The sequence below is a fragment of the Kryptolebias marmoratus genome, linkage group LG19 (assembly GCF_001649575.2).
Source record: "Kryptolebias marmoratus isolate JLee-2015 linkage group LG19, ASM164957v2, whole genome shotgun sequence".
In the NCBI taxonomy this organism is placed as follows: Eukaryota; Metazoa; Chordata; class Actinopteri; order Cyprinodontiformes; family Rivulidae; genus Kryptolebias; species Kryptolebias marmoratus.
In genome coordinates this window covers 5,128,977-5,141,042 of record NC_051448.1, presented here as the reverse complement: position 1 = coordinate 5,141,042, position 12,066 = coordinate 5,128,977, and the positions used below count along the sequence as shown (strand labels likewise).

General features: G+C 39.1%; 1 protein-coding gene across 2 annotated transcripts; it reads left to right on the top strand.

The window, feature by feature from the left end:
* The first annotated feature begins 5,767 nt into the window (after positions 1 to 5,767).
* On the top strand, positions 5,768 to 11,845 carry katnbl1 (katanin p80 subunit B-like 1). 2 transcript variants are annotated; one of them, XM_017411780.3, is made up of 10 exons: positions 5,768 to 5,972; positions 6,449 to 6,576; positions 6,707 to 6,744; positions 6,931 to 7,216; positions 7,297 to 7,412; positions 7,497 to 7,547; positions 7,997 to 8,086; positions 8,351 to 8,455; positions 9,893 to 9,986; positions 11,286 to 11,845. In XM_017411780.3, exons 2-10 carry the CDS (start codon positions 6,460 to 6,462, stop codon positions 11,316 to 11,318), a joined length of 930 nt encoding a protein of 309 aa, XP_017267269.1. In that variant the 5' UTR covers positions 5,768 to 5,972; positions 6,449 to 6,459; the 3' UTR covers positions 11,319 to 11,845. The 2 variants fall into 2 exon arrangements, with proteins under 2 accessions (XP_017267269.1, XP_017267270.1); XM_017411781.3 differs by lacking the exon at positions 5,768 to 5,972 and having other exon boundaries at positions 6,444 to 6,584.
* The last annotated feature ends 221 nt before the right edge of the window (positions 11,846 to 12,066 follow it).

The window sequence follows — 12,066 nt, the reverse complement described above, 5'->3', positions numbered from 1 at the left end:
AAAGTGTCCTCAGCCAATCGGTCATGAATCTTCTTTATTGCTTTTGCAGACGTGCCCACACGGAAAACCATCGAGACTTTTTGTTTTTGGTGATCAAGTATTGCAAAATGTTGACGTTCGAACTTGGACAGCTGAACAAAACATGTGCATGCATGAAAGAATGTAACTTTTATTAGGGCGTGATTACCCAAACTAAATCCTGACTGGCATGATAACAGCAACACACACATCTTCTTCCTGTCTGGATTTTGAATTAAAGCGTTTTGTGCAGGCAGGGGGGCAGATTACAGTATTTGGGGATGGCTGTAATGTTTATTCATCTGTATGTATACCCAGATGTATATCGCTGTGAAATATTTACTTCATTTCTGAATGTTCTTTCTTCCATGTCTTCTTTTGGCCTGTAGGCTGGGGTATATAGATCCTAGAGTTACAAAAAACAGCAGAAAAGGAGCAAGAAAGGGTTTAAAATAGAAAATAAAATGTCTGTAATCAAAAAAACCTGAAGCAGCCAGCTGATCTTTGATGAAAGCAAGTTTCTTATTTAAACAACCTGTGTGAAAAGGAACGTGTGGTTGAGAGTTTGTGGTTAATCAGTTCATTATAGGACACCAGAGTGTGTGAAATCTGTTTTTCAGAAGTGCTTTGAGTCCTCACAGTGTACAGAATTGGCATAAATAGATGGTGTTGTGTGATCTCAGACTGGCAATAATGTGTTTTCAGTCTGTTTTAATGGTCCGCATGATTTTCCAGCCTCAAAAATGTTCAAAACAATTTAACCAATAAGCAAATCAAACTTATTTTTAGCTTCTGTTACAGCCTGTTATGTTTTTTACATGTCTATCTATATAAAAAAAGAAAATGGTTGCATTAAAGACCACAAATAAGTTGAGTCCTTCTCGTGAAAATTGAATTAAGTCCTGTGAGATTGAGCAGCATCAGTAAATATTAAAACTAGTTCCTTTTCGACTAATGAGTCCTAAACAATCCTAACCCATATTTCTACATAGCAGTGAAATCTAAAGCCTTTCGTCTAAATGTAATTTATGGTATATCACAGTACACCTGATGAACAGGCTTGCGTATCTGAGCTTAAAAGCCAATTTTACCCAAAGTAACGATTGGCTTCACCCTGATGAGCTGTTTTAGCAACAAGAAACAAGCTGTGAGTAAAATTTAATGATCCTGAATTACAGATAGTTTATAACTAAATTGTGCTTTTTTTGTAGTCCACTATAGTCATGGATTAAATGAGCTTGTTGGTCCTGTGTTTGTTGATCTGTTGTAACACCAGTGTAACACCAGTGTTCGCATCGTATTTTATTTTTTGTGTGTTGACATCACAATTGCTCCTACAACCACAACAAGTTTTATACAAGTCCTGCATCAAGTTTTCTGGGGAAAGCCGATGATTGTAATTAGCTGTCTCGGGCTAATTTGTTTAAGATTTGGGAGAAAGCTGGATGCAATTTGCTGAAACAACTGAAACTTTTCAGAATTGTCTCCCGCTTTTCTCCTGAGGGCTGCAAAAATGTCCAATACTCTGCTATTCTCTGCAGCGATTGCACACTGCACAGACTGCACAGGTAAACTGTTCAGGTGAAAGAAGAAGCAGTTAACCTTTGACCTTTAGTGCCAAGTATTTCTTTTATAACAGGAACATCAAACTCAAACTCAGTCAATTAAAAAATTAAGCCTAGTCAAAGTCCAGTCTGAGTACATTTGTATTAGTTTATTTAAACGCTTGAATAAAGATATAAATTTGCCTTGTTTCCCATGCAACATTCACAACCTACAGCAAATTTCATGCATGCCTGATTTAATGGCTTCTAATTGCTCTAAATTCTCAGAAGGGCAAATGTAATCATCAGAAGTCACACCTTTTTCATGCTTATTACCCCTCTGCTCTGAAGAAAAGTGTTGTAAATGTGTTAGGTTGAAGTGTGAAATGCCTCTGCCAATCTCCTTTATTACTATAAAAAAACTGTTTTTCTCCAAATTTAGGTTTAGCAGCTCATTTAATTTGTTCCTGTTCTAATTACTGAGTGGCTCATGTGCACAAAAATATGTAAAATTCAACCATATGGCAACGAGCGAGTTACAAGAAACACATGATGGGTGACCAACGGATGACATTAACGTGCTGAATGCTAATCACTTTTCACTTTCTCCATCTTTAAACTGAGAATATTTACTGCTTTTTATAGTCTGATAAGTTCATAGCTTGGTTTAGTTTGAACGTCTGTTGCTTTCTGACCTGGAAAACACTTTAAACCTTGCATTTATTGTAACAAGAAGTTCTTTTTCTCAGATTTCTTCTTTCATTCTTTCTGTTCTTACAGTTGGACTCTCTGCAATGCACCAAGCTGCAGGAAAACTGTCGTGGCCTGTAAGTTTTTGTTATCTTTTGGTTTTGTTTGTCTTCTTTTTCATTAACTTCTAGTTTTCTTTGTTTCTGTGAACGTTACAACTACTCCCATACCGAATTTTAACTCAATATCTGAGAGTTTTATTCAAATTCCTCCACTGATTCATGAGATGTTTTGATGACAGTGTTGACTCTAACAAATAATGCAAAGATGTGCAACATGTAGGCCTCAGACTGTGTTGTGAATGATTCTCAGCAACTATCACACCAAAGTTTAGCTCAATATCTTTATGATCAACTGAGGTGTAGCTATTTTTGTTTTGGTTAACGTTAATTTGCTGTGGAGGCCATCTTGAATCGTACTGACTTCAAAAGTTAATCAGTCATAGATGTACATCCAGTGATTATTTCCTGAAAGTTTCATTAAAATCCATCAACTGGTTCATGTTATATTTTTATAATAGTACAGAGTAATGAACACACAGACACAGGCAAAAACATTATTGCCCTTTCTGTTAAAATCTGACCAGACATCACACTACATTCGCCCAGCAAAGCTTTGTGAAACAGCTTCTTTCTTGCTGTCCACTCTATGAATCTCTTGGCAAAAGACCCTGTGGCTTCTCAAGGACTTGGACAATCTTTGGACTGTCCAAAGAAAGATGTTAATAAATCCTGGAGGGTCTGTCAGGAGAAAGTGTCCAGCAGCTGTGGACGAACACTGCCATCTAGTGCTGGAAATGTGCTCTTCGCGTCCTTACAAAGCCTCCATCCTCAGCATCTGTTTGCTGTAAAAAAAGGCCACCTACTTCGAGCTCTGAATGTCCCGACCCAGTAAAACAAAAGGGGATTTGCCACTCATCTAAACGTGGCTGAAACAAATCAGAGCTTCATCCGAAAAATGGCAAACATCCCTGGCAGAAAATGAAGCAAGGTGGGATGACAGAAGAGCGTAAAATAAACATCCAACCTGCCTCTGGTGTGCTTAGAAACTGGGAGAAGTTTGTTTTTGTTTATAAACGATGCTTTTTATTATCAACTGAAGGCAAAGGTGTCTGTGTGTTCATTTCTCTGCACCGTAAGCAAAATATCTTACGAATCAATGAACAGATTTTAGCAAAACTCTCAGAAAGTAATTAATTGCATTACATCTAGAACTGATTAATTTTTGGAGTCAATACTAACCAAAATGGCTTCCACAGCTAATGACAAAAATGACTTCAACTCAGTGAATTTAGAGTGGTAGTAGCAGACAGCAATTCACAAAACATACTCCAAGAGCTAACAGATCACGTGAAATATTGTAATATTGCATGAAATTGCACATAATGGTATTTTCCAGGTTTAACCAAAATAGCTACAATTATTTTATTTCTCAATATAAGATGATCTTAGTTTAAACCTCTGGCTTGAAAGGCAGCGGATGATAAGCATTCCTTTAAGGAATACTATTAAAAACGGATGCTGAATATTTTTTCCCACTCATAAACACAGTGATGTCAAATTCCTAAATTATAGCCACATTTAACAAGATAAACGTTGCTAAACGTCTGCTACTAATGCTGAAAACATTCCCTCATGTCACAAGCTCTTGCTCTTTAAAATGTAAGAGAAAAAGATCGGAATGTGAGAAAGTCCCTGACTATAAACCCCATGGAAACATTCCCACACTCAGTCATACAGCTGATCCGTGTTAGACATCATTACATCAACAAAATGACATCAGTGTGTCTCATGCTGGCTATGTGAAGACGCTCCCGGGCTGCAGCAAGAGGCGATGAGCGACGCTGAACGAAGGAGGATGGAAAGGGCCGTCTGAGGAGGACCTTTGTTGGTTGGAGGGTTTATAAGACGGTTCCTCGGGGACCTTCGGCCCGGCACTGATGAGTCAGAACACCGTGAGAGCTTCACTGAGGCTTTTTTCTGGGCAGCTGTCCCTAAATCACTTGACAGGAACGATGAAATCACCGCCTGTGCTTCTCTCTGGAGATCTCAGCCATCGTTTTGACTTCATGCGGCTTGTGGCAAAGTTGATGCAAAGTGGTGCTTTTAGAACAAAGATGCAGTCGAGGCACCTCCACAATTATCCACCTGAAGCTCTGGTGGCTGCAAGAACAACAAGCCAACACATTCATTCCTCAATCTGAGGGCATTTAAAATTTTGTTCTGGCTACAGAGGCCATTGAGAGCAAGAGGAGGGGCGGCATGCAGCAAAGGCCACAAATGGTGGTCAAGAGGTATTGGTTTCATGACTCGCACTTTTAATGCCGAGGTATTCAAGTGGTCCATATATTCAAACCTACTGCAGGTTTGAGGGGACAGGAAATAAATTGTAAAGCTTTCTTATTAACCATATATTCATCGAGGACAGCAAGGATTCAGTGCCTCTCAGTTTCAGGCTCAGAAAAGTAGATTTTGCTTAGTTAATGTCCAAAGCTTCTTGCAGAGAAGTTCTCACAGACAGAGCGGCTGAGGGAGACTATTTTACCAACACAACGCGCCGATACTGTCCGAAGTGTCGCCACTGTTCAAATGTAAACACTTAACTGTTGGCAACAAAACCTTAGAAATACTTTGGCAGTAAATGATGCATATTTAGTGATCATTTTTATCATAGATGATACACACATACATGAAAAAAATGTTGACAGCTATTACAGCTTTGAAGGGGAAATGAAAAGTGTTTTTTGAAGCTGACATAAATCAAAAGAAAGTCATAAAAGGTGCTTGTTTTCAGAGGTTCTCATTTTTTTTTAAATACACTATTTTTAAATTTATAATCAAAGTTCGAAAAAAGTCCTAGGATCACTTCTGCATTTTCTGTGATCAATCAGAAGTGTGACGTATCGAGAGCCAAACACAGAAACATGAACAAGGCAGGAAATAGCAAATACAGATAATGTGGGGGTGAAATGGTTGCAATTAATTGTGAAAACCGACCAAAAACTTCAAAAGCTGAGTCATTCTTTAGCTTCTCGAAGGACAGGAAAGTTTGATGGATGTGGTTAGTTTAGCTCCTGGTGAAAATTACAACCCAAAGTCGGCTGACTAACTGCAGTTAACATTTCGAAAAGGATCACCTGAGCTGCGACAGTAACCTCCTCGGTGTCCTGCAGCGGTCTGCCACAGCTTCCACGTCACCAACCAGGGAGGTACCTTCACCCACACAAAAACTCTAAAAACAAGTCATTAACATTTTAAATCAAAGAAATCGGCCACTGGGGTGTTTTATGATAGTGTTTAACTAAAAGAAAACCACAATGACTGCAGTACCGGTTGACGGACACTAGATGGCGCCGGAGCACAACACGAATGTCGGCTGCAGTACCGGGTGAAGGACACTAGATGGCGCCAGAGCGCAACATGACCGGCGCTTTGCTCCGTTTCGTCCACCGGTCGTCGCTAAAACTACAGGAAGAACTACGACTTCACGCCAAATCAATCCCACAATCCTCACACACACCGGCTGTGTGTTCATTTGAATGGTAAAACCGTGAAAGGCTAACGCAGGAGCGAGTTGCGCTGTGTGTTTAACCAGTTTTTCACGTTTTGGGATTTACGCACCTTCGGCGATCGCATTACTTTTTTTTTGCAAAATGAACCGGTTGGTATTGAAGTCCATTGTGTTAAAATGGCGAAATTAGCATTTTTATTTTATCTGCGTTACCTTTGGTGGAGCCATATGTTATCTGAGGTGGAAAGCTAACCTGTTAGCGCGGCCCTCCGTGTTTTTCTTCGCTACTGAGCTAAATGCTATCAGCTGAAGCTAAAATTAACGTTAGCGATGCTAACGGGGTGGGCTAACCTTTAGCCGCGGAATGGACCCTTTTAAAGTCGGCTGTTTTTATGCTATGTAACTTTAACAATTATGATAAATATCTGAGGCTGTCCTGACGAGCTAAAAAGCGGCCAACGCATATTTAAATGCAGTGTTTATTCTGTTTTAATTGTGTATTTATCTGTTTGAACCGCTCAGCTGCGTCGTAGTTAATTTGCAGTTAAAAGTTAGCCAACATGTTAGGTCTTGTCAGAAACAAGAGCAATGCTATTAATGATTGTCCCGTTTTTTTCCTTCAACAGTGTCCCTTATTATGGCAGCTGGTAATCATGTTTGGAAACGGGAAAACTTTAAGGTCAAACGCAATAATAAATCCAATGGCTTTCAGCGGTCCTGTCTGCATGTTTCTACTGAACAGAACATGAAGCAGGTATGAAGGTAAAAAAAGTATTGTGTTAATTATTTGTGTGTTAAATCTTGGTGATAGTGAAGTACAGTTCAGTGGTATTGTAGTAGTATAGACTGTGTTAGTGGCCTCATCCCCTATCCTTTTGTTTTAGGTGGATAATATTAATAAGGAAGAATTAGATAAGGACAGGTGAGTCTCTAATCTGCATTTGTGGGGTTCATCCAGATGTGGTCATTCACTCACCGTCCCTCAGATAATCTCCTCTCAGCCACCGGCGCATCTAGGCACCCTCCCATGACCATTATCACGATATGTACATGCTGTTTTTCTAAACTGCCACAGCTTTTTGGCCAACCTCGATGTCCTCCTCGTCAGATTTCAGGTGCATTACAAGGTGCAGAGTCCCGTGAAAGCGAAGCGGCCGTCGTCCTGCAAGAGGAAGAGTTGTTCATCGGCGGCGGAGGTGGGCAGAAAGCTGCACCGCAGATCGTCAAATGTAGGCCATCCCCGTGACCCCGGCATGGCCAACAAAGAGAACGAGCTGACGTGCTCCGACGATGTGCGGGGCGTTCGCTGCTATGAGAGCTACGGGCTGCCCATGAACTCCGCAGAGGCTTCCAAGATGGCAGGAGCCAGCTCCAAGTACAGTGACTTCACTGAGGTGAGAGACAGACGTGTTCGCCTTTGCGTTTTAATGCTATTTCACATTGCTTGTCCTCAAATTGTTTTCTTTTTGCGTAGTTATCAAAAGAACACGAAGCTATGACTCGAATCCTTTTTGGAAGAGATCTTCGACTCAAAGTTGCTCTGACATTATGGCGCAGAAACGCCAGTGAATTAGTGTCCTACTTAATCAGGTAAAACCTTGATTGTATTTCGTAGTTTGCAGGTTTTTCTCAGTCATGCAACGTACTTCACCTTCGGTTATGTTTGTTTCTCAGAATACAAGACACAGGTGTGCTACTTGACTGCTTACCTGTCTTAACAAACAAGTAAGTCACATTTAGGTTTAATTCTTCAGTTTTCGTGACGTTTTAGCAGTGTTTAAAAAGAATCATACAGAATAAATAGGTCTAAAACTAATACTTCATTATGACTTTTAAAATAAATCTTTATTTTTTTAAAGATTACTGAATGAGGAGTGTCTTTGTTTTTAGAGGTAGAAGTCATAAAGTTGATGAAAAAGCAAATGTGTTCAATTTTAAAAGGTTCTGATAAGCAATGAAAAATCACAAAATGGATATTAGAAGGCAGGTGCAGCTTTAAGTTGCCTTTTAGCTTATTATTTGTTGCAGCAAATCTTTTTTTAAATTGTGACAAATTATTGTTTTAACTTTTTTTTTTGTTTCTGAGCCTGTTTAATATCATTTTAGACCACAGACAGTACACACTGGTGGCCAAATGAAACAATTAAAGTAACAAAACTCTTTGTTTTCATCAGCCTTCAAACTGAAGCACCATGTTTGTCACTTGGCTGCTGTGTTGACCTCATGCCCCACGTTAAAGGCGTTCTTTCCAGTAAATATGAAGAGTAAGTTTCACTGCAAAGGTGATATTAATAACAGATATTTTTTATTTGATCTTTGTATTGTTCCTAAGTTAATTCAAGATGTTTTAGCTAACAAATAAACTTAAATTAAAACTGATAAATTATCTTAAATGAGATGTAAAATGCCTTTAAAGTGTTCTTATGAACATATGAGCTAACGTATGAACTTCAAGATAAAGAGTTATAGATTGCTTAAGCTTTATATTTTGTTAACTATTTTTTGCGCTGTTGTTTTTTTTTTAATAGACACATAACGGTGGGTCTACACTGGGTTCAATCTGTCATCAGGAAGTGGTGGCCAGAACTGTCGAAAAGTGAGAAGAGACTGCGGGGCAGTTGTTCAGAAGACAGGTGGGCGTTTCATATTTGAACCACCAGACCTAAAGTGTGGGAAGGACAGCTGGTCATTGTGAGCTCACAGAGCTGCTGTAACACAAACTAACACTGGCTAAGATGGATGTCACAGCTGTGGCGCTCAAAGCACATGAAGTGGACACAGATGTCCGCGCTGGTACAACCCGAACCCTAAACGCCTCATGCCGCCTTCACAGGTTTTGTGTACCTCGTGCCGAAACAAAGAATAGCAGCTTTAGTGGCCAAAAATGGACATAGGGACAATGATGGAGGACATTCAGCATCATAACAGTGGTGAAAGCACAGAGGAATTTAGATGGAAGCAAGTTTTAAATGCAGTTATCCTAGGAAGATTGTTTTATCAAGAGAAGTTGAAACGTTTTGATCCATACCAGAAGCCAATAACGCGTGTTTTTGAATTGCCTCAAATCAAAAGAAAATGTCAGTATTTCTCTTATATGCGAGTCCTGTGACAAGCTTGCAGTTGTGACTTGGATTGTTTCAACAGTATAAGGATACTTTAATAGATTTATTATGTAATTGAACTCATTAAAGCCATACATTCATTAACATCACCAGACTTAGCCCAAGCACCAGCCTGGTGACATACTTATAAATTATCTACAAATATATGTTACCTTTTAGGAAACGTAGCACTAACAGACTAGCCTTATATGAAGTGATCAAAGCAGACGTGGACACAGTGTAGAGTTGAATCCCGTAAATGTATCCATGCAAATTTTGACAACCAGAAAGGATCGTCTGGCCTTCATATCGACCATTTCCCCGTTTTCTCTTCCTGGTTAATATTCGTCAGTAAACAGTAAAAGCTTAGGAACTTTGCCTGTTGTGGCAACAGATTAAACGAGCGTTGCACGAGCGACGTGTGACGAGTCTTTGTCCTCCAACGTGTCAAACAGGATGTTTGCTAACGTCAATTGACATCACCCTGCACTCTGTCAGGCATGTCATTTTAATGTGGCTTATCAGTGGTTATATCCTCAATGCTCAGTTTTATTGCAACAAAGTCTAAATTTAGTTGTTTTCAAAACTAGAAAAAGAAAATATTAGGTTTTGGTTTGGACCTGGCAGTTTAACAGGAGTAGGGGAAATTCTGGTTTAAGGATGGTGATTGTTAGTAGTAGTTTTCCAGGATTTTAACACGACAAAGTGCATCAAATACAAAAATAAATAAAAGCTCAGAAATGGGATTAATTAGCAAAACGATATTCTGTAGTCTGAACTCATTGTGGTGCTGTGTAAAAACAACACTCCTGTCATAACATCTGTCTGTAAGAATAAAAGTCTGCTGTCTTTTTGACTTGGTTGGTTTGTTGTTTTTATAGTTAAACATTAGTGTGTTAATCCTAATCTGTCATCCTGAGGAGAACTGCACTAAAAACTGGGTTGATGATGTCTGTATGTTTGTTTCAGGAACGTTGACATCATGAGGCAGCGACTGAAAGACTTGTGGAAAGAAGGAGCTCGATTATGTTTGGTTCCAGGACCTGTTGGAGAACTGGCAATGGTATGATGGGTAGACTCATCAGAGGTTTACTTTCAGATGTGCAGGGATTATTAGAACTGGATAAAGTTACAGATGTTTGTATTTTGGAGTCCCTCTGAAGCATCAAACTTATGTTTGAAAAAGAGGGAGAGAGAAAACATTTGGTCGTCTGGATGATTTTAAAAAAGGCATAATCTCTCACGTTTCTTCTAAAATGATCAGACTCCAGTGCTCCTGGTGTCCTGTGTGCTATGTGTTAAATGTTTCTGTTGTTTCCACATCCTGTTTTTATGTGTGAGGAGAAGAAATGGTTTTTATATTTCAAAACATCTTAAAAATGTAACAACATGTGCTTTTTTATCATCGTATATTCAGTTGCAGCTCCTGAGACAGAATATGTGCAGTTTAATATTTATTTTGTAGCCTTTTTTATTTCTCCCTCCTGTGAGTTGAGGTTGTCACGAGAAAATAGTCCGACCTGATGATTAAATCAGAGACTGACTCCTTCCACACCCACATCCACCCCCAGTCAAAATGGGAATATATTTATTTTTAACTGCGTTAAATAAGACAGACGGGTGCACAGCTTTTTGGATTGGGCTTCTAATTTGACTAGAAGTAATGATTTACAACAATACTCCAAATTAACAAAGATAAAAGGGGAAAATACTTAAAGAATTCTACAAACTGATGCATTTATTCGCATATATATTCACCCCTTTTGATTTAAAGCTCCAACTATTACCTTCAGAAGCCACATAATTAATTAAATTACCCACATTTGGATCAACATGGAAAATAGGCCTACCATGTTGGAGAAAATGCCCCGTTGTTCCGTTCATGTCCGGTCTCTCTGCACCAAGCTGCTGACTGATCATTTATCTTCTAATTTTAGACTCGCAAAAAGGTTTTTAAACAGAAAACCTCCGCTGTTGGGACACATCAGGTTAAATGGCCCAAGTTAGTAGTGTTCGTATCAATGAGATAAAACCAGCAGAATGTGTCCACGAGACCCAGTGAGACTGTCGGGGCTGCCGACAGGCGATCCGATTAATCTGCTGACGAATGTCGGTGTTGACCTGTCCTGCAAATAGTCATGCAAATGAATCATAAAAACCATTTTAAATTCTATTTAAAATGGTTGTAAAACAGAACCAAACATGACGTAAGTAATTAAACAGTTGACATTATTTATCAGGAGGAGCTACTTAGTCTGGGCTGCTCTTGTTTCTAATCATTTGTAATAAGCAAATGCTGTTTTGAACGCATTGTTTTGAACTGATTATGCTGATAATATTGTTCTGTGTCTTCGTTTTTCAGGCCATTGAGGCTTATCTGACGCAGCTGCCCTGATAGTTACTGTAGCACTCCGAGGATGTGACCACTACTGCAGATCATGGCTGTGTTTTGAGCTGATTAATATGTTGCCAGAGAAATGGACTGGTTCGTTCTATTTACACTCAAACCTCTTAACTGGGACTGAACTTGACAATTCAGAGAAATCTCCTGGGGTTTGAGCTGGAGACTCCTAAGGAGGGCTGCAGCGTCCAGCCTGCACAGCAAATGACTGCTTCACATTGAAGTGGACCGTCTTGTGAAGGGGCACGTTTAGTGGATCTCACGAGACAGGGCGTAATGTCGCTCTATGAAGTGCCAATGTCTTAGTCTCTCGCTGCACCACTCTTTATGTTTTGAATGCCCTCTTGTTTTGCTCCTGGTTTTCCTAGAATCGGGAACTTGAACCTCCAACAGTCTTTAAGTTATTAGTGATTGTTTTCCGTTTTGCTCTTCCTGTGACATTTGATCGTATAATGTAAAATGTCAAAACAAGTGTTGCTTTTAATTTTCTTTTAAATAAATTTCTTTAAGAAAAATCAGAATTTTCTCAATTTTGATTGTGGTGATTTTTTCCTTCCTTATAAAATACAGCAAGAATGTGAAACTTTGAATTCATAAACATCAAAATTGTCTTTTAAAATGTGTCATTTTTGGATTCACATCTTGATAGTTATTCTCTTGTGTTCCATCCAAATAACTATATTAATGTTTTTATCATGTTAGCAACAATCAGCAAACTGAAAATAATAATGGGGGCTTAAAC

Coding starts and splice junctions, on each gene's coding strand:
- katnbl1 (XM_017411780.3), top strand. CDS start 6,460: ATGGCAGCTGGTAATCATGTTTGGAAACGGGAAAACTTTAAGGTCAAA. Junction 7,548..7,996: donor TTACCTGTCTTAACAAACAA/GTAAGTCACATT, acceptor TGTTTTCATCAG/CCTTCAAACTGAAGCACCAT. Junction 8,456..9,892: donor GGCAGTTGTTCAGAAGACAG/GTGGGCGTTTCA, acceptor TGTTTGTTTCAG/GAACGTTGACATCATGAGGC.